This window comes from Bos javanicus, chromosome 2, assembly GCF_032452875.1.
Source record: "Bos javanicus breed banteng chromosome 2, ARS-OSU_banteng_1.0, whole genome shotgun sequence".
NCBI lineage: Eukaryota > Metazoa > Chordata > Mammalia > Artiodactyla > Bovidae > Bos > Bos javanicus.
The window spans coordinates 60471917-60490796 of record NC_083869.1 but is presented as its reverse complement, the minus strand read 5'-3'; the positions used below and the strand labels follow the sequence as shown (position 1 = coordinate 60490796).

Genomic DNA, 18880 nt, shown 5'->3' with positions numbered 1-18880 from the left:
CTGGCGATCAAGGGATCACAAAGTGTCAGACACAACTAACAAGTAACTTTCGTGTTCACCCTAGATCTCTTTAACTCCGTGTAGAATCTTCTTATGTCTTTTGGGAAACTACCTGCAGGATTGTGTCCTGCAGGCACATCAGATTTGATATTCTCTTAAGGAAATTGTCTTAATCTTCTTTTGAAAATCTGCTCCTCTTCCTGTTTCTCCTTTTTGGTCGAGGGGTCCCATCAGCTCTGGAATCTGTCTTTCTATCTTATCTCTCTCATACATCTCATCCAATTGGTAACCAAATCCATCACATCTAGCCTGTAAACTAAATTTTGAAATTTCTTCTGATCCTTTCATTTACCAGTACTTGTCTGGAATATTTACCTAGTTTCTAAACCGGCCTCAATTTCTTTGTGATCCATTTTGTTCACTGATGTCAGTTATGTACAATTCATTTGCTCCCTTGTGATTCTTACTGATATTTACAGAATGGACCCCAAAACCCTCACATGACATTCAAGGCTCTTTATAATTTGCTCCCAACCTATATGCTAAATCTCATCTCTGTCCATTCCACCCTCCCCTTTGTGTCCTTCATTGTAGCCACTGGCCCATTCCCTGGTCCCAAATACAAAATGCATCTCAGCACCTAGTTCTCTCAGCCAGCCTGAAATGCCTTCCTGACACGTTCAAGCCCTTTTCCTCTGGCTTATCTCAAATGTTACCTTGTGTGAGAGTTCCCTTTTTTTTTTTTGTTTTTGTTTTCTCATCACAGAGGAACTAATTGCCTTCTTCTAAATCGTTCCTTCTCACTTTCTTAATACCACTGTTAGAGCATTCATTGTCCTATTTTGAACTTTGCTGTATATGCTGATCTTTCTCCCCAAATCATGGGATCCTCAAGGAGTTTGACTGAATAGAAGGAGAGAGTATACTAGGTATCTGCCAACCCTGCTCTTAAAAACAAAGATAAACTGTATGGGGGACTGTGGACAGTGCGCTCACACACAGAGTCCTTAGAATTGATAGCACCTGCCATGGGTAAGGGCTTCCCAGGTGGCACTAGTGGTAAAGAACCCGCCTCCCATGGGTAAGGATTGAAAACATGGAATAATTCACATCTGACCTTAAAATATTATTAACAATATTCCATGTACTCTCTTTATGATCTTGAACATTTATAATGCCATTTTGCTAAAAGTTCTAGCGGTTGAAGTGAGTTTTTGTAATTTCTTTACAGAAGAAACTTACATGATGTTCTTTTTTTTTCATTTAGGAATAGGAAAGTCAAGAGGTTGAATTCTGAAGAATGTTTCCGAAGTATAATCTGGCTGTCACTGGCTGGGTATGGAGGAGCATGAGGAAGCTATTTCTGTTACTTTCTCTCTTGCTGTCCCATGCAGCTCATTTGGAAGGCAAAAAGGATAATCAGTTCATCTGGAAACCAGGTAGGCATGTCCTGGATGTTCCTTTGTCCCATTTTCATTAACGAGAAGAATATTCTGTCCATTCTTGTCCTTTTTACTCATGGAGGAGTGGGAAATCTCCAGAGAGGAGAAAAACTAGGTTCTTCTTTATAATACATTTGATTCTTATTCCTGTATTGTCACTTCCAACCGTGATGCTTGTTATCCTTCTGAATTTTCATGTTGTTGTCAATTAAAGTTATGATCTCCATAGTTACGTCTGCTTCTCCTTTGTCAATATATCACCACTGTGCAACACATTTGTAGTGAAAATGGCATCTGAATTTAGTTGATATCCTCAAAATGATTTGAAATATTAATTTGTGTCTCTTTCTTTTATGGTAGAAACTAGCTAGGTATTTATTATTGTATATTTTCTAGCATACCTTCTGAATATTTAAGTTTTGAAGCATGGAAAATTATCCGAACAGCTTTGCCCATTAGTTGTGATTATACAGTGGCCTTAGTGTGTCTGGAGATCCTTAGCTACCTTGTACATGAGTATATGAATAAGTTGAGGTTTGGAGACTTGCATATAAATTATTTTCTTTTCTAAATATTTCCTTAATGTGACTGTGGAAGAGCACTGTTTAATTTTAAAGGCTAATACTTTATCAACTTAAATCATAAACCCAAACATCTTGGCTCTTTATATCACTGATGTTTTTTCTTTGTTGTAGATTTTATGTTTCTCCAAGTTTCACAATCAGATCATTTAAAATACTATTACTGTTTCAAGAGTCCATTCTAGCAAATACAGATAACTTATACACCTAATATCTTAGAATTGGAAACTGTGATGTCATAAAAGATCTATGGTCCTTGGAGAATTTTCATTTTAGGCTCATCATCTGTAAATTAAATAGACTGAAAACATATTATGTCACCATGGAAATATGTATAAAAGTGATATTTGTAATATTTAAATGGCTTTGCAAAAACGAAAGTGAATTATGCTTTAAAGTAAATTAAGTAAAACCCCAGCACCATTAGAGATACAGTCTGGAGGAAATTTAATTGCATTAAAGCCCTTATAAATTAATTTAATTGTGGACTCTAATACCACATTAGTGATTTTCATTTTTTACCTCACAGTAGTTTTAGAAAGCTTTGGAAATAGTTGTAAAAGTCAAGATTGCATTTTTGCAAAGGGGTTATTTTATTTTAGTCAGAAAAGACTTCACATTTGATCAAATCCAGATAAACACATTTGTATGGGTGTACTCTGGTCTAAAGTTCTCAAAAAAGTGCAATTAAGATGGAGAGTAGAGAATCTGAAATGTGAATGGCATGTATTAAGAAAATGGGTTTATTTTGAAGCAAACTTTAAAAATAGGTGTGCTTTTCTAAAAGTAGGTCAATGGAGCAAGGTGGCACAGACCCACTCTACCGTGAGGGGCACTGTGGCGACTGTCACACTGAAGTTTTAGAAGTGAGAATCCTTCCCATCGGATGCTTTGCGCTGTTCAAAATGAATATCCATGTCATCACTCTCATTTTCCCTGGTATTCGTTACTTCTTTCTCTCATTTATGTGCCATCAAAAAGGTAATGTATGTTTTCCTGTATGGTTTCATTCATAAATTATTAATTTATTCCTTGTATGTGATCAGTCATTTTAAAAGTAAAAAAGATCTCAGAAATATAAAATTAAAAGCCAAAGTCTAGGCTGTGTATTCCAATTTCTTATATATCCTTCAGAAACATCCCTTGCACATGTAAGGAAGTACCTCTCTATGCATAGTTGTATATATAAATCCCAAATTACACACACATATGTTTTATTATTATTACTAGTTATGGTTCTGCCTTTTGGATGGGAAGCTGAGTGTGAAATGGTAGAGAATGTGGATCTGAAAATTTCTGATTTGTACATACCTATGTGTACATATGAGCTTTTCTGTTGGCTCAGTGGTAAAGAATTCTCCTGTCAATGCAGGATATGCTGGTTCAATCCTGGGTCAGGAAGATCCCTTGAGAAGGAAATGGCAACCCACTCCAGTATTCTTAGAGCCTGGGAAATTCCATGGTCAGTGGAGCCTGGCAGGCTACAGACCATAGCGTTGCAAAAGAGTCGGACACAATTTAGTGATTAAACAACAGCAACAACATGTACATACAGACACACAGTACTTCATACAATCAGAATCATACTTGGTGGTGTCTTACTCTGCATGTTGCTTTCAGCATGTAATGACTTGGTGAATATTACATACTAGTGCACATGGGTCAATTTCATCTTTTATTGGTTGCATAGTTTCCTTTTGCAGTTTTATGAATTTATTTAATCAGTGCTTCATTTGCTTATCTATTCTTCCTCTATTGCATGGCCATTTCACTAGCTTTTAGCTTTTTGTTATTATGAATAGTACTGACATGAATGCACTATTCTTTTAAAGGTAAGAGATAAATCAGTTTGAGAAGTCACATGCCCTAGAGCAATTCTGGGTCATCACCTAGAAAGACAACCTCAGGGCTTTCCCAGGTTCTGCTAGTGGTAAAGAACCTGCCTACCAATGTAGGAGGTGCCAGAGACATTGATTCAATCCCTGGGTCAGGAGGATCCCCTGGAGGAGGGCGTGGCTACCCACTCCAATATTCTTGCCTGGAGAATTCTGTGGACAGAGGAGCCTGGAAGGCTACGGTCCATAGCGTTGCAAAGAGTCAGACATGACTGAAACAAGTTAGCCCGCTTAGCATCTATACCTACTTATGTGTGGTTTATTATATTTTATTTGAATTAAAAACTCAATTGCAGTTGAAATTAGCTGCATTTTTGGAGTATATTATCAAACCCAACAACTCAGGTCCAGTATAATCTGGAATTTGAACAGATTTCCATGGAGACCCAGATAAATATACCTTATTTTAGAAACCTAGAAACCATCCTCCCTATTTAGATTGTAGTGCCAGTCATTTAAGCTCTTTGCTTTATCTATTGTTTTTCCGGCATACATAGATTAGGTGTTAGTCAACCTCAGCCAAATCAGAGGCATTTCTAAGTGTGTCTTGGCTGTGGAAAAACAATGGATTGATGAATAATAAGTGAGTGATGTATTATGTTGCTATGTTTTCTCTACTAAGAGAGAGTCTGGTGAGGTACAGGCTGTGGGGTCATTGATCCAGCAAGGCTATCGAATGCCTGTCATCATTGTGATGAGATCCATTGATCTATATTTAGTGTTTGGCTTCTGTCAGCCAAGAAAGAAGGATCATGTCAGCAAAAATACCAGATAAGGAGTGATGCTGTTTGTTGTCTTAAGTAAACATATACTATTGCTGTCTGCTTGCTTCCTGGAGATGAGCACATTATGGTCTCTGAAGCTATGATAACTAGTGATCTCTTTAAAAATTCCTCAGTACTGGTTCTGAGAGGTTGCTTCATTCTTCTGATCCTTGATGAGACCTCGCTATGTGCCAGGTGTTCTTAGAAAAAAGTTGAGAATAAAAGAGACAAATCCTTGATCTTCATGAACAGATTAATAAACACAGTCCAGAAATTAAACGCAGTGTATTGGTTGGTGATGAGGGCTTAGAAGGAAAGGTAAGGAAAGGAAGAGGGATATGCAATGATAGATGAGAGATGACTATTTTTTTGTAGTTTTTAAAATTTATTTTTTATTAGAATATATTTGATTTGCAATGTTGTGTTAAGTTTCAGGTGTTCAGCAAAGTGATTCAGTTATGTGTATATTCTTTTTCATATTCTTTTCCCATATAAGTATTACAAAATATTGAGTAGTAGTCCCTGTGCTATACAGAGGGTTCTTACTGTTTATCTGTTTTATGTATAGTGGTGTGTATCTCTTACTCCCAAAATTTTTAATTTATCCCTCCTTCCCACCTTTCCCTTTTGGTAGCCATAAGTTTGTTTTCTATGTGGGTAAGTTTGTTTCTGTTTGGTAAATAAGTTCATTTATATCCATTTTTAGAGTCCACACATAAGTGATAGGCAAGAGAGTGACATTTGAAATGGGGGGGGCTAGGGGCTCCCCCACTGAGGAAGGGAATTTGAGTAAAGACCTGAAGGAAGTGAGGGAGCCAGGCATGGGAAAATCAGGATGAATATCCCACAGGAAGAGAACAACAAGGTCAAAAGGTCCTGAGACAGATGTAGGTGTGGCTTGTTTGAGGACCAGAGAAGAGTCCAACATTCTGGAGCAGAGCAAACATGGTGGGCAGTGATGGGAGGTCAGAGGGGAAAGAGCACCCAAATCAGGTATGTCTTCATAGATCAGGATACAATTTTGGCTTTTGCTCTTGGGTGAGATAGAAAGGCATGGGGAGTTTTTAGAGGGTGGTGACATGATCTTTTTTTTTCTTTTTCTTTATAATACTTTAATAGGATTATCTTGGGTGATCAGTCGAGGAACTGGAACAAGGAGACTAGTTAGGAAGCTACTGTAGAAATAAGGTCAGTTGATGATAATAGCTTGAACCAAGGTCATGTCAGTGAAGGTGGTAAGAAGGGGTTGAGTTTTGCTATATATAAGGTCTGGTTTTCAATCAGGGAAAATTTTGCCCAGCAGAGGACATTTAGGATTGTCACAACTGGTTGTCACAACTGGGGTGTGCTACCAACAGCAAAGTAGAAGCCGGGGATGTTGCTAAACATTCTAAAATGCACAGGACAGACCCCCACAACAAAGAATTATCCCTTCCCCACTTGCCAACAGTGCCCAGGTTGAGAAACAGTGTTTTCAGGTAAAACCATCATGATTTACTGATGTAGTGAGGAGGAGGGAAAGAGATACAAGGGCAGTGGCCTGAAGGTTTGCTCTGAGCAGCTCGGAGAGTGGAATTGCCATTATTTAACCTGGGCTGACTGGGAAGGAGCCTGCCTGGGGGAATATGAGGAACTTGGCATAGGACAGGTTCGATTTATAAGCCTGTTGGAAATTCACATGGATATGCTGATCAGGAAGTTGGGTCTGAATTCAGGAGGCAGGTCGCTCCTAGAACCAGATGTTTGGAAGTCCATATCAGCGAGGTCAAATTTAAATGTACAGTGTTAGAAATGTAGAGGCAGCCTTGAAATCTGTAATCCTGTGTAGGTAAAGGGTAAGTTTCTAATGTACTTCCTGGGGGCCAAATGCCTTTAAAAAAAAATTATGGTGGTAAAATACACATAACATAAACTTTACCATTTTAACCATTTTAAAGCGTACAATTCAGTGATATTTAGTATATTCATGGTGTGTTGGAAACATTGCTGCTATCTAGTTCCAGAACATTTTCACTATTCCAAATTACATTTTACAAGTATTTATAAAAAGACTGAAAAACTATTTGTTATGAATAATGAGGTATGACAGGAAAAAAAATTATGTATTTGTTTCTTTGTGAGAGGTTGTTCTAATGATCCTAAGTCATCTTCAGAGATCACTCAGTGTACTAGGAAGAGTGTACTTTGTATACTTTGTACACAGGCAGATTCACACTCAAGTCCCAAGGGTCTAGAGAGGAGAAAGTTCTTTAATCTCTCTGAGCCCTATTTATCTATCAAAATGAGGGTAGTACATACTTCAGAGAACTGTTTTGAAAATTACAGTAAAACAAATATATTGAAAAACCTAGTGTATAGTAGCTACTCATAAATGTTCAGTTCAGTTCAGTTAAGTCGCTCAGTCGTGTCCAACTCTTTGCGACCCCATGAATCGCAGCACGCCAGGCCTCCCTGTTCATCACCAACTCCCGGAGTTCACTCAGACTCATGTCCATCGAGTCAGTGATGCCATCCAGCCATCTCATCCTCTGGCGTCCCCTTCTCCTCCTGCCCCCAATCCCTCCCAGCATCAGAATCTTTTCCAATGAGTCAACTCTTCGCATGAGGTGGCCAAAGTACTGGAGTTTGAGCTTCAGCATCATTCCTTCCGAAGAAATCCCAGGGCTGATCTCCTTCAGAGTGGACTGGTTGGATCTCCTTGCAGTCCAAGGGACTCTCAAGAGTCTTCTCCAACACCACAGTTCAAAAGCATCAATTCTTCGGCGCTCAGCCTTCTTCACAGTCCAACTCTCACATCCATACATGACCACAGGAAAAACCATAGCCTTGACTAGACGGACCTTTGTTGGCAAAGTAATGTCTCTGCTTTACAGTCATAGCATAATGTCTATGCTATCTAGGTTGGTCATAACTTTCCTTCCAAGGAGTAAGCGTCTTTTAATTTCATGGCTGCAGTCACCACCTGCAGTGATTTTGGAGCCCCCCCAAAAAAAGTCTGACACTGTTTCCACTGTTTCCCCATCTATTTCCCATGAAGTGATGGGACCAGATGCCATGATCTTCATTTTCTGAATGTTGAGCTTTAAGCCAACTTTTTCACTCTCCACTTTCACTTTCATCAAGAGGCTTTTGAGTTCCTCTTCACTTTCTGCCATAAGGGTGGTGTCATCTGCATATCTGAGGTTATTGATATTTCAATAACCTCATAAATGTTAGCTGTTACTTTTATCATTGCTATATATTATTTGATATTTGAAATATTTATTCTTGCTTTTATGTTATACAATTTTGTATAGTTTTTTCCTTTAGACTCAAAAAAGAGGTGAGATCAATCTGACAGCTATATGTACTTTATTAGGAAATGATCACAAGTAATTTGTCTGACTTTTTAGCTCTAAAACTTTCTATATGAGACTCTTGGAAAGTTTAATTTCAGTAATTCCTTCCCAGTGAATGAAAAGGGTGAAAAAAATGACCTGTGTTCTAGGAACTAAGTAAATAAGTCAAAATTAATCAATCTTTTTGGAAGAAAAAAGGATTATGAAAATGATGTTGGGTAAGAAAAAAGGATCTTAGATTAATATTTAATTATAGATTGCATAATAATGTTTTCAATGTTGAAAGGACTTTAAGGAAAAATGGTGTTTTATATATTTGCATATATTTAAGTTTAGGAATCTTAGAGACAGTACAACTTTCTTAGGAGAAACCTGATTTTTTTTAATATGTGCTAGAATTTTGTGAAATATGTCTTCTGAGAATTTGATTAAATTGGAATCGTTTGGTTACATCTATTGATATTAATTTGTCTTAGCCATGTGTATAATAAATTCTCAGTGGTGTTATTTCTGTGATATCAAAAAAACGTAGACTTACATGGCCTGGGATTCATGTCTAATCATTTTTCCTAGGGGACCACAAGCCCTAATTTTATAATTCTCTCAGTAAGCCAGAAAAAGTATATATTACCTAAATAACTTGAACTAAACTACTCTGATTTTTTCTAAATAGTACTAAATGGAGGCTCCCTGAGGAAAGAGATGCTATCGATTTTATTCACTGATACTTTCTCAGTACCTACAACATGAATAACTGTTGCACAGAATATCCCTAGCACATTAAGTACTTGTGAAATGAGGGCCACTGTGAGTGTGTATTTATGGAAGTTGAGAAGTAAGGAGTAGAGACCGAAGAAATAGAACATCAGATCCTTGTTATTCTAGAACCTGAAATATATATTGAAGAAAGGATATGAAATGATGAAAACCAAAGTCAACCTTATAAATCAGTAAATATGAAAATTAATCATCCTTATTTTCTTGTTCCTTGGTTCCAGTACCATTTTTGATCATCTCTAGAAAAGGTGTTGAACACAACTGTCATAAAAAAGAAAATAGGTACACAGAGTAAGAAATTTATTTCTGTAATTTGGCTCAGACAGTAAAGCATCTGCCCACAATGCGGGAGACCCGGGTTCGATCCCTGGGTTGGGAAGATCCTCTGGAGAAGGAAATGGCAACCCATTCCAGTACTCTTGCCTGGAAAATCCCATGGATGAAGGAGCCTGGTAGGCTACAGTCCATGGGGTCGCAAAGAGTTGGACACGACTGAGCAACTTCACTTCACTTATGTTGAAATATTACAGTTGCATGTTGTCTTCCATTTAATTTCCTCAGAGGCGGCCAGTTTTGACTTTTTGCTTACCTCCAGATTTCTAAGTAATGTACTCATTATTGATGTTCCTTAATTTACATGTTGAATATTTGCAATTTATTTTCTCTTATGTTAGTTGAGACTTTTTCTCTCATCTACCTACATCTTTCCCTACTTACTGCCTCCCATGAAAGCAGTTATATCAGAATACTTATATCAATGAACAGTGACTGTATTATTATTTCTACATAGATAAATACTCTGCTAAGTCAAGCAGTATACTACAGCCTCCTTTCAACTTTTTGTCTTATATAGAAATTAAAAAATTACCTCATCTTTTCTTTGCTTTGCCTTCTTCAAGTTTACTGCTGCTTTCCTCTGATGCTCCAGTTGACATGCTCATTATTAGTTTTTTGAAATTTCAGCACAATTCCGAACACTCTATTGTATTTTTTCTTTGGGAGATATTTCCACAGCCCCATGTCCTCTATTCAGTGTGGACTGCTGCAGTTTCTCATCCTGAACTCCTTGTTTTCCTGGTTTTGTGTCTCTCTGCTTTTGTTGCTTTATTTTCTAGAATTGCTAAAATAGGATACACTGGAAGTAATTTTTCATGTCTGAAAGGGTCTCTGCTTGACTGATAGCTTGGGTGTAGAGTTCAGGGTTAAAAAGCACTTTTCCCTCAGAATTTTGAAGGTTTTGCTCTACTCTATTCCAGCCTCCTGGGTTGTTTTTGCTGCTGCTGCTAAGTCGCTTCAGTCGTGTCCGACTCTGTGCAACCCCATAGACAGCAGCCCACCAGGCTCCCCGTCCCTGGGATTCTCCAGGCAAGAGCACCAGAGTGGGTTGCCATTTCCTTCTCCAGTGCATGAAAGTGAAAAGTGAAAGTGAAGTTGCTCAGTCGTGTCCGACTCTTAGCCACCCCATGGACTGTAGCCTACTAGGCTTCTCTGTCCATGGGATCTTCCAGGCAAGAGTACAGGAGTGGGGTGCTGTTGCCTTCTCTGGTGTTGTTGCTAGGAAGGTTTATGTCATTCTGATCTTATCTCTGTATGTTACGTGTTTGTTCTTTCCCTCTTTCTGAATCTTCTTTCTATCCACAAAATTCTGAAATTTCTTAATTATGTATTTTGAAGTGAGTCCTTTCACCTTTATTTTATTGGCCATTAGGAGAATATTTTACCAGTATGCTCATGCTCTGCAGTTCTGAGATTTATTTTGTGTTGTCTCTCTTCCTTCTGAAACACCTTGGAATGGTGTTTTACCTCTCTAATTGATCTTCAGTTTTCCCCTGTTTTTTTATTTTGTTTGCATTTTTATTGTAATTTGTAAAATATTTATTCTGTTTCATCTTTCAAACCTTCCTTTGAATATTTTTTATTTCAATGAGTTCTATACTTTATTTTTTATATGTATATATATATTTATTTTTTAAAGAGTAGTATTTTCATTAAATTTTTTTAAATTTAAATTTATTTATTTTAATTGGAGGCGAATTACTTTACACTATTGTATTGGTTTTGCCATACATCAACATGAATCCACCACAGGTGTCAAAATATAAACAGCAGAAGGAATATTGTAAAAAATTCAATAAAGGCTTTAAAAATGGTCCATATCAAAGAAAACTTAAAAAAAAATTTTTGAGTTCTATACTTAAAAAATTTTTTAAAAAGATTTCTTTGATATGGACCATTTTTAAAGCCTTTATTGAATTTTTTACAATATTGCTTCTGCTATTTATATTTTGATCTGTATGGCAATGGGGTATGTGGGATCTTAGCTCCCCAACCAAGGATTGAACCCATACCCCCTACACTGGAAGGCAGAGTCTTAACCACCAGACCACCAGAAAAGTCCCTGTTCTATACTTTGTAAAATTGAATCTTCTTCACAGATGCAGCGTGCTTTCATTTAGAGGATGTTAATAATAATTTAATTGTTTCCTTTTTAATGCTCTGTACCATTTATGCTTCCTCTAAATCTATTTTCTTCTTTTATTGATTTATTTGGTTGATCATAGCTTCTGCTGTGGGCAGGTTTCTTTTAATGTCTATTGATCATTGGCTGTCTCTTTAGTGTTTTCGATTATTGAGGGTGAGACATTAAAAGCTGATTGACATTCTGTGTACCTGACTCAGATGTTTGGGCTTCACTGTCAGACTCTTCTAAGTCATGAACTGGCTTTTTTATTGGAAGATGGGTTTCTCAAAAGTTTATATCCATCAGTACCTGAAGGTCTTTTCTTCAGGGCTCATTATGGGTGTTATTTAAAGTGAAGGCTAAGCTGCTGTAACAACGATGATCCCAAATATATGGCTTAAAAAAATTAGCAGCTCCTATCTCACTCATTAGAAGGTTTCATCATGGACCAGATTGTCCAGTGGTTCTGCTCCATATGTTTGTTCAACCACAAAGCTTTCTTCTATCCTTTTGAAGGACATTATCCTTCTTTGCCCATTCAAGCTGGATCACAGACATTTCCATATTTTGGTGATGAAAAGAGCACAGAGCTAAAATCTAAAAAAAGACACTGCAACAAATGACATAGAAGTTCCATACATGTTCCGGTTCTAACAGCCACTCCAAAAGTGGTTTCAAGCAATTGAAGACTGTCTTCAATTTGGCTTTTGCATCTGGGGGTGGGTGGGTGCAGCTGGGTGTTCCTCCCTTGTGTTTGGATAAGGGCAGAGGGTGGCTTATCTGAAAGGCTTCTTTATCCACTTATCTGGTACCTGGACTGGGAAGACTCATACAGCTGGGGCTGGAATGATGGGGACTCTCTGTTCACATATCTTTCTCTGTGTGGTTGTGTCTGCATGTTCTCTTTAATGGAGGCTGCAGGGTGATGGGAGTTCTTACATGATAGCTGAAGCTTCCAAAGAGAAACAGGCAGGAGCTGCATGGCTTTTTCTAATGTAGCCTAAGAGTCACTCATGGTCACTTGTGCTGCATTTTTTTGGTTCGAAGGGCGTCTTTAAGCAGAGGACCTAGATTTCATCGTTTGATTGGAGGAGTGGCAAAGAATTTGCAGATAGATGTTTTAAATTTTCCATGATCCATCATTTCTGGTCACATTCCACTGGTGAGAATGTACTCATATGGTTGCTGCTAGCCACAAGGGAAGATATGAAATGTAGTTTATAGTCAGACAGCCATGTGATGAGAAGGGAAAATAGATTCAGTCATGATTAACAGTCTTCATAACAGGGACTATTCAATGTTTGGATCATTCAGGGATTTCCAGAGAGAGAGAGGGAGACAGAGAGGTAGGGGGAGGAAGGTGAGGGATGGAATTGATTTAGTATAAGGAATTGGCTCATGCAGTCATGGAGGCTGAGAAGTCTGGAGGCCGACAGGAAAGCCATTGGTTAGTCCAGCCTGAGCCCAAATACCTGAGAATCAGGGGAACTGATAATATAAGTCCTAGTCCAAGTGAAGGGGGAGAGCAGTGTTCCAGTTCGAACAGGCAGAGAGTAGGTTCTTCCTTCCTTTGTATTAATATTTTTATCCTATTTAGACTTCCAACAGATTGGATGATATCCACCCACACTGAGGAGGGCCATCTGCTTTACTCTGTCTACTGATATAAGTGTTAATCTCATCTGAAAGGACCCTCATAGATACATACATAAATAATGTTTAGTCTGGGCATTCTGTGGTCCAGTCAAGTTGACACATGAAATTTACCATCATAGTGTCTCCTAAAATGAACCCTGCCTACACTGGACTACTGATAAAAGAATAAGGGCAGAATCTTAGCAGAAATGGCTCAACACTTAGTCCTCAGCATTTCACTTAATTCCTCTCTTTTAAATATGATACCTCATCACTGTCTTTCACTTTGTGTGCCTGCCTCAAAAATGTCCTTATTGAGTGCTGAGTTCTGTTGTCTCTTTTCCTACAGATGTTGAGAAATGGACAGAGCAAAAGACTGGTGGGGAGGGGCAGGAGAGGAAAGGATTGTGTGTGTGGGGGGGCTAATTGATTTCATTTATAGGCTTTAAATTATCCCCCATTTCAAGCCATAAGCCTTATTGCTTTTTTTCCTAGGGTCTCTAGGTTTCAACTTGCCCAGAGTTCTGCTAGTATAAATTAGCTTTTTCTGTTGTATTCATCTGTGGGCAGAATCTCCGGTTTCCTTCACATTTCAAATTACTGCTCCTCTACCTGCTCTGAATGTTCCAAAGTTCAGTGCTACTTGTTCACCTCTAGCTCCATATTTTTGGTCCTTATTGGGTTTTATCTTGTAATGCCTTTACTGTCATTTCAAGAGAGTGTCAGGAGAGGAGTGAAAAAAAAAAAAAATATATATATATATATGTGTGTGTGTGTCATGTCCTGCAAGTTAATTGGACATCTTTAACTTGCTTGTCCTAAAACTTCTGTTTTAGGATATTTATTATGGAATAGAAGGATGTTGAAATGTTAATTTTTTGTGGTGACTGACTCCCTTATTCTGTTGGGCACGTACTACAAAATCTGTTTATAACAAAACTGACCAGACTTTTCCCAGGTTAAAATTTGTTTTAATTTAAATGTTCACTGGGTCTGTATGATTGTTTCAGACTGAGCTGTTGGATTAGAGATAAATAGGGGAACAATTTCTCCCTAAAGTTCAGATTATCAATGGAGATTTCTTTATGACCCCCTGAAAATTATCTTCCTTCAACTTTTCCTTTCATGGTAGAATTCAAATATTTAACATAAGGTTGAATTATTTTTAACTAGAAAAACAGAGGATTCCATTCAAAGAAATAGAGAAGTCAAAGATGAAAACAAGTCTGAGCTATCAAAGTGGGATTGAAATATGAATTAAAGACCAAAAGGCAGTATTACAAATTCATAAAGCAAGCTGAAAAACTTATGTTGTAAAGCTCTTCGTGATCTTATTTACCCTGAAGCACAGGCAGTGTTGATTGGAATTAAAAAGGGAAAAAAAAAAAAAAGAAGCTTACCTTCTTGTGGCTTGATTATGGATTTACTCAGTTCATGAGGTTATTTTGATATATGAACAAAGTTCTCCAAAATACAGCCACAGGTGACATCTGTGTGATAGATGTTAGTGCCACTGATAATATCTAAGACTTAATCAGAGAAATAATTTCAAAAGTGTGTGTTTAACACTATTCTTGTTTACTACTCTCTTTAATATTATATCTGTTAAAGCTTATTTTCATAGCAAGTGTATGAATATGAATTAAACATCTCATCCTTTTGTTTCTTTTCTTCTTTGGAATTACTATGGTAACAAACTGTGGTTCCTATAGGGAATCTGTGATATTATTACCCCCTTATCTTGATTCTCCCCAAAGAGGAGAATAATAAGCTGTTGTGGAAATAAGTAACTTTATCACCCAACGGTAAATTTCATTCATGGATACACTTCACTACAAAAGCAACACAACAACTGGTAACAATAACATATGGATATGTTTTTTTGTGTGGATTTTTCCTCAAGGTTAATAATTTTTTTAATTGAATGCAGCTGCTCAAGAATTTTTGTTGCTAAGTATGCTCACTTTTTGAAAACAAATGCTTCCTTCTAAATCATTTTTAGATAAATGTTTTGAGGCTTAATTACTTAGCTGTATTTGTAGAGAACCTGTAAACAATAGAGATGTTGGCTCCATATACTAGGTAGGGTGATGGGGTGGTTCAGATCACAGATACCAAAGTCAAAACTGTCTGGGTGTTATGTGAAGGTGTGTGACCTCAAACTTATGCCTTTACTTTCTCATCAATAAAATTGGAATAAATGAAGGACTCTATGTAAAGCATAGTTCATATTCTATACTACATACTCAAGGGTACATTTCTATACTCAAAGTATTACATGATGAAAGTCACATTAAGTACTCAGTTAAGCTACCTTTTTATTTGTTTTTAATGGATGCTACTCTAAGAGATTATTTACTGTTCCTCCCACCTGACATGTGGAACTCAAGTTAGTTTGGATATATAGAAATGCAGCTATAATGAATATAATTTCTCCCAAGATGTTGTTTGCTATTCTTTTTCTTCATTTTAATGTTCTAAAATAAGTCAGCCATTAAAAAGAATACATTTGATTCAGTTCTAACGAGGTGGATGAAACTGGAGCCTATTATACAGAGTGAAGTAAGCCAGAAAGAAAAACACCAATATAGTATACTAACACATATATATGGAATTTAGAAAGATGGTAACAATAACCCTGTATACAAGGCAGCAAAAGAGACACTGATGTATAGAACAGTTTTTTAGACTCTGTGGGAGACGGAGAGGGTGGGATGATTTGGGAGAATGGCATTGAAACATGTATAATATCATATATGAAACGAGTCGCCAGTCCAGGTTCGATGCACGATACTGGATGCTTGGGGCTGGTGCACTGGGACGACCCAGAGGGATGGGACGGGGAGGAAGGAGGAAGGAGGGTTCAGGATGGGGAACATGTGTATACCTGTGGCGGATTCATGTTGATATATGGCAAAACCAATACCATATTGTAAAGTTAAAAAATAAAATAAAATATATAAAAAATTTCCATTTTATTGCTTATTTCTATTGCTTATTGCTATTTCTATCCTTCATCATGCACTAGCTGTTTCAAATATTGGACCTCCAATAATATCATCCCCTGATATTTGTTTATAGAATTCTTTGACTGTTTTTCAAAGCAAAAGCTGGAGATGTTATTCAAAATGGTTACCGAGTAGAATATGGTCTCAAAGCTTTCTAAGAGCCAAGAATGTGTAGCCTGTTTCACCAAACTTAGGATTGACCTTAGGTGCATCTATATGATTGACTTTCTTCATCTTCAAATTTGGAATGAGAATGATCAAGGATGTAAGTGACAACTTTATATTTGATGGTAAGTTCAAAAATTAGCATAATACATTCTCTTTTATTTATCTCACATGGTCCTGAATAGCCTGAGATGTTCTGGGAAGGGTAGGGAAGAAACCAAGTTTGAATAGCATAGATATTAAGTGATGGAACCAACACTAGCCCACTGCCGATTTCAAATTTTGGTTAGGTTTTCATTATGCAAAGGTTTTTCCTTGTTTGAAACTTTGAACTTAGAGCTACTTATGGTGCTTCCATTCTTAAGATTTCATGTTAGTTGGTTATCATTTTGGTGGTTGATAATCCAGATAAATGTTTTATGCCAAGTGGAGGCTTCTCTGCAGCATTCTATGCTGTTACAATACTAGTAATTATTAGCATGAAAGAGTGATTCTTTTTTATCAGCTTTATTGAAGTATAGTTTATATGCCTAACATTTACTCTGCTTTAATTATTTTTACTGCATTAACCAAGTTGAGCAACTGTCACTACCACAAAACTATTTACAGTTAATCCCTATTCCTATTCTCCAGCCTTAGGCAAGAACTGACCTAGTTTTTGTCTCCATGAATTTTCCTTTTCTAGATATTTCATGTAAATGGAATCATACAGGAAGTGTTCCTTTGTGATTGGCTTATTTCACATAGCAAAATGGAGAAGGCAATGGCACCCCACTCCAGTACTCGTGCCTGGAAAATCCCATGGACAGAGGAGCCTGGTAGGCTGCAGTCCATGGGGTCGCTAAGAGTCAGACAGGACTGAGTGACTTCACTTTCACTTTTCACTTTCATGCATTGGAGAAGGAAATGGCAACCCACTCCAGTGTTCTTGCCTGGAGAATCCCAGGGACAGGGGAGCCTGGTGGGCTGCCATCTATGGGGTCGCACAGAGTCGGACACGACTGAAGTGACTTAGCAGCAGCAGCAGCAGCAGCAGCAGCAATATTTCTGAACTTCATATTATAGGACTATCAATGTTTCATTCCTTAATATTGCTGAATAATATCATATTCTGTTGTATTGATATGACATTTTTTTAAATCCATTTATAAGTTGATGGACATTTGGGTTATTTTAAATTTCTTTAAATCCATTTATAAGTTGATGGACATTTGGTTATTTTAAATGGATAATGCTGCTGTGAATATATGTGTACAAGTCTTGGTATGATCATACATTTTCATTTTTCTTGGGAGTAGAATTGCTGGGTTGATGCTTAATTTTTTTAAGAAATTGAAAGCTGTTTTCCAAAGTGGCCAGAGCCTTTACATTACCACCAGCAATATATGAGGGTTCATATTTTGCCATACTTTCTTTCTAACAATTGTTATTGTCTATATTTTTTATTAAATTTATTTTAGTGGGTATGAAATAGTATCATAGTTTTGATTGGCATTTCATTAATGACTAATAATGATGTCTTTTCATGTATTTATTTGCTATTTATATACTTTTTTTGAAATGTCTAATCTAGTCCTTTTTGCATTTTTAAATTCTATTAGCTGTCTTCTTGTAATTCAGTTTCAAGTGTTCTTTTTATGTTCAAGATACAAGACCTTCACTGGATATGAGCTTTGCAAATATTTTCTTCCTGTCTGTGACTTGCCTTTTCAGTTTTTAATGATGTCTTTGAAGTACAGAAGTTTTGAATTTTGAAGTTCAATTTATCAATTTTTCCTTCATTTATAGATTGTACTATAGCTAGGAAATCTTTGCCTTATTCAAGCTGTCAGATAGTTTTCTTCTGTTTTCTGAAATTTTTGTAGTTTTGACTCTTGGATTTAGGTTTGTGATAAGTTTTTAAATACTTTTTTTTTTTGTATGGTGTGGGTAAGGGTTTAAATTCATTTTGGGGGCCATATGGATATCCCATGTATCAACATTGCTTATTGAGAAGACTATACTTTCCTCATTGAATTGCCTTGGCATCTTTGTGAAAGTCAATTAACTGTAAATATCAGAGCTTATTTCTGGACTTTGAGCTCCATTGCATTGATCTATATGTCTATTCTTATGCCATAACTACACTGTCTTGATAACTGTAGCTTATTTTGATAACTTTATCATACATTTTGTAACTGGAAAGTTCTCCAACCTCATTTTATATAAAAATTCCTTTTGCTATTCTGAGTCTTTTGCATTTCTGTTTCCATTTTAGGATTAGTTTGTCTATTTCTATAAAAGCTTGTTGGACTTTTGATAAGGGATTATGCCCAAATCTATAGTTCAGTTTAGAAAGAATTGCTATCTTAGCAATATTGAATCTTTAATTTATGAACATGAACTGTCTCTTAATTTCTTTTATTTCCCCTAGTAATATTTTCTAATTTTTAGTGGATAAATCTTATACTTCTATTATTAAATTTATTCATAAGTATCTTATTCATTTTGAGTGAAGTTGTCCTCTTAATTTGATTTTAAGATTATTTACTGATAGTACAAAGAAATGAAGTTTATTTTTATATTGATCTTGTATGTTGCCAGGATTGGTTATTAAGCTTATTATTTTGTGATTAAACTATTCTCTGATTTAAAATTGATCATACTAGGGAACTATGTAGAATTTTTTGGACTGCCAGGATCTTAAATGTAGGGGTAAAATTTATTTGGACTACTTCCTGCCTAATAAAAAAAGGAGCTTGTAGTGTGTTACAACTCACTTGGAATATAATAGTGGGAAACTGAACCTTTTAATGATCTTTGCTACCTCTCGTG

General features: G+C 36.7%; 1 protein-coding gene across 1 annotated transcript in view; it reads left to right on the top strand.

Moving 5' to 3' along the window:
- The first annotated feature begins 1272 nt into the window (after positions 1-1272).
- The window catches only part of THSD7B (thrombospondin type 1 domain containing 7B), a 929494-nt gene continuing 911886 nt past the window's right edge, over positions 1273-18880 (top strand). Inside the window, exon 1 of the mRNA XM_061439032.1 lies at positions 1273-1439. Within this exon, the coding sequence (XP_061295016.1) occupies positions 1301-1439 (139 nt within the window). The 5' untranslated portion in view covers positions 1273-1300. The remainder of the gene's footprint in view (positions 1440-18880) is intronic.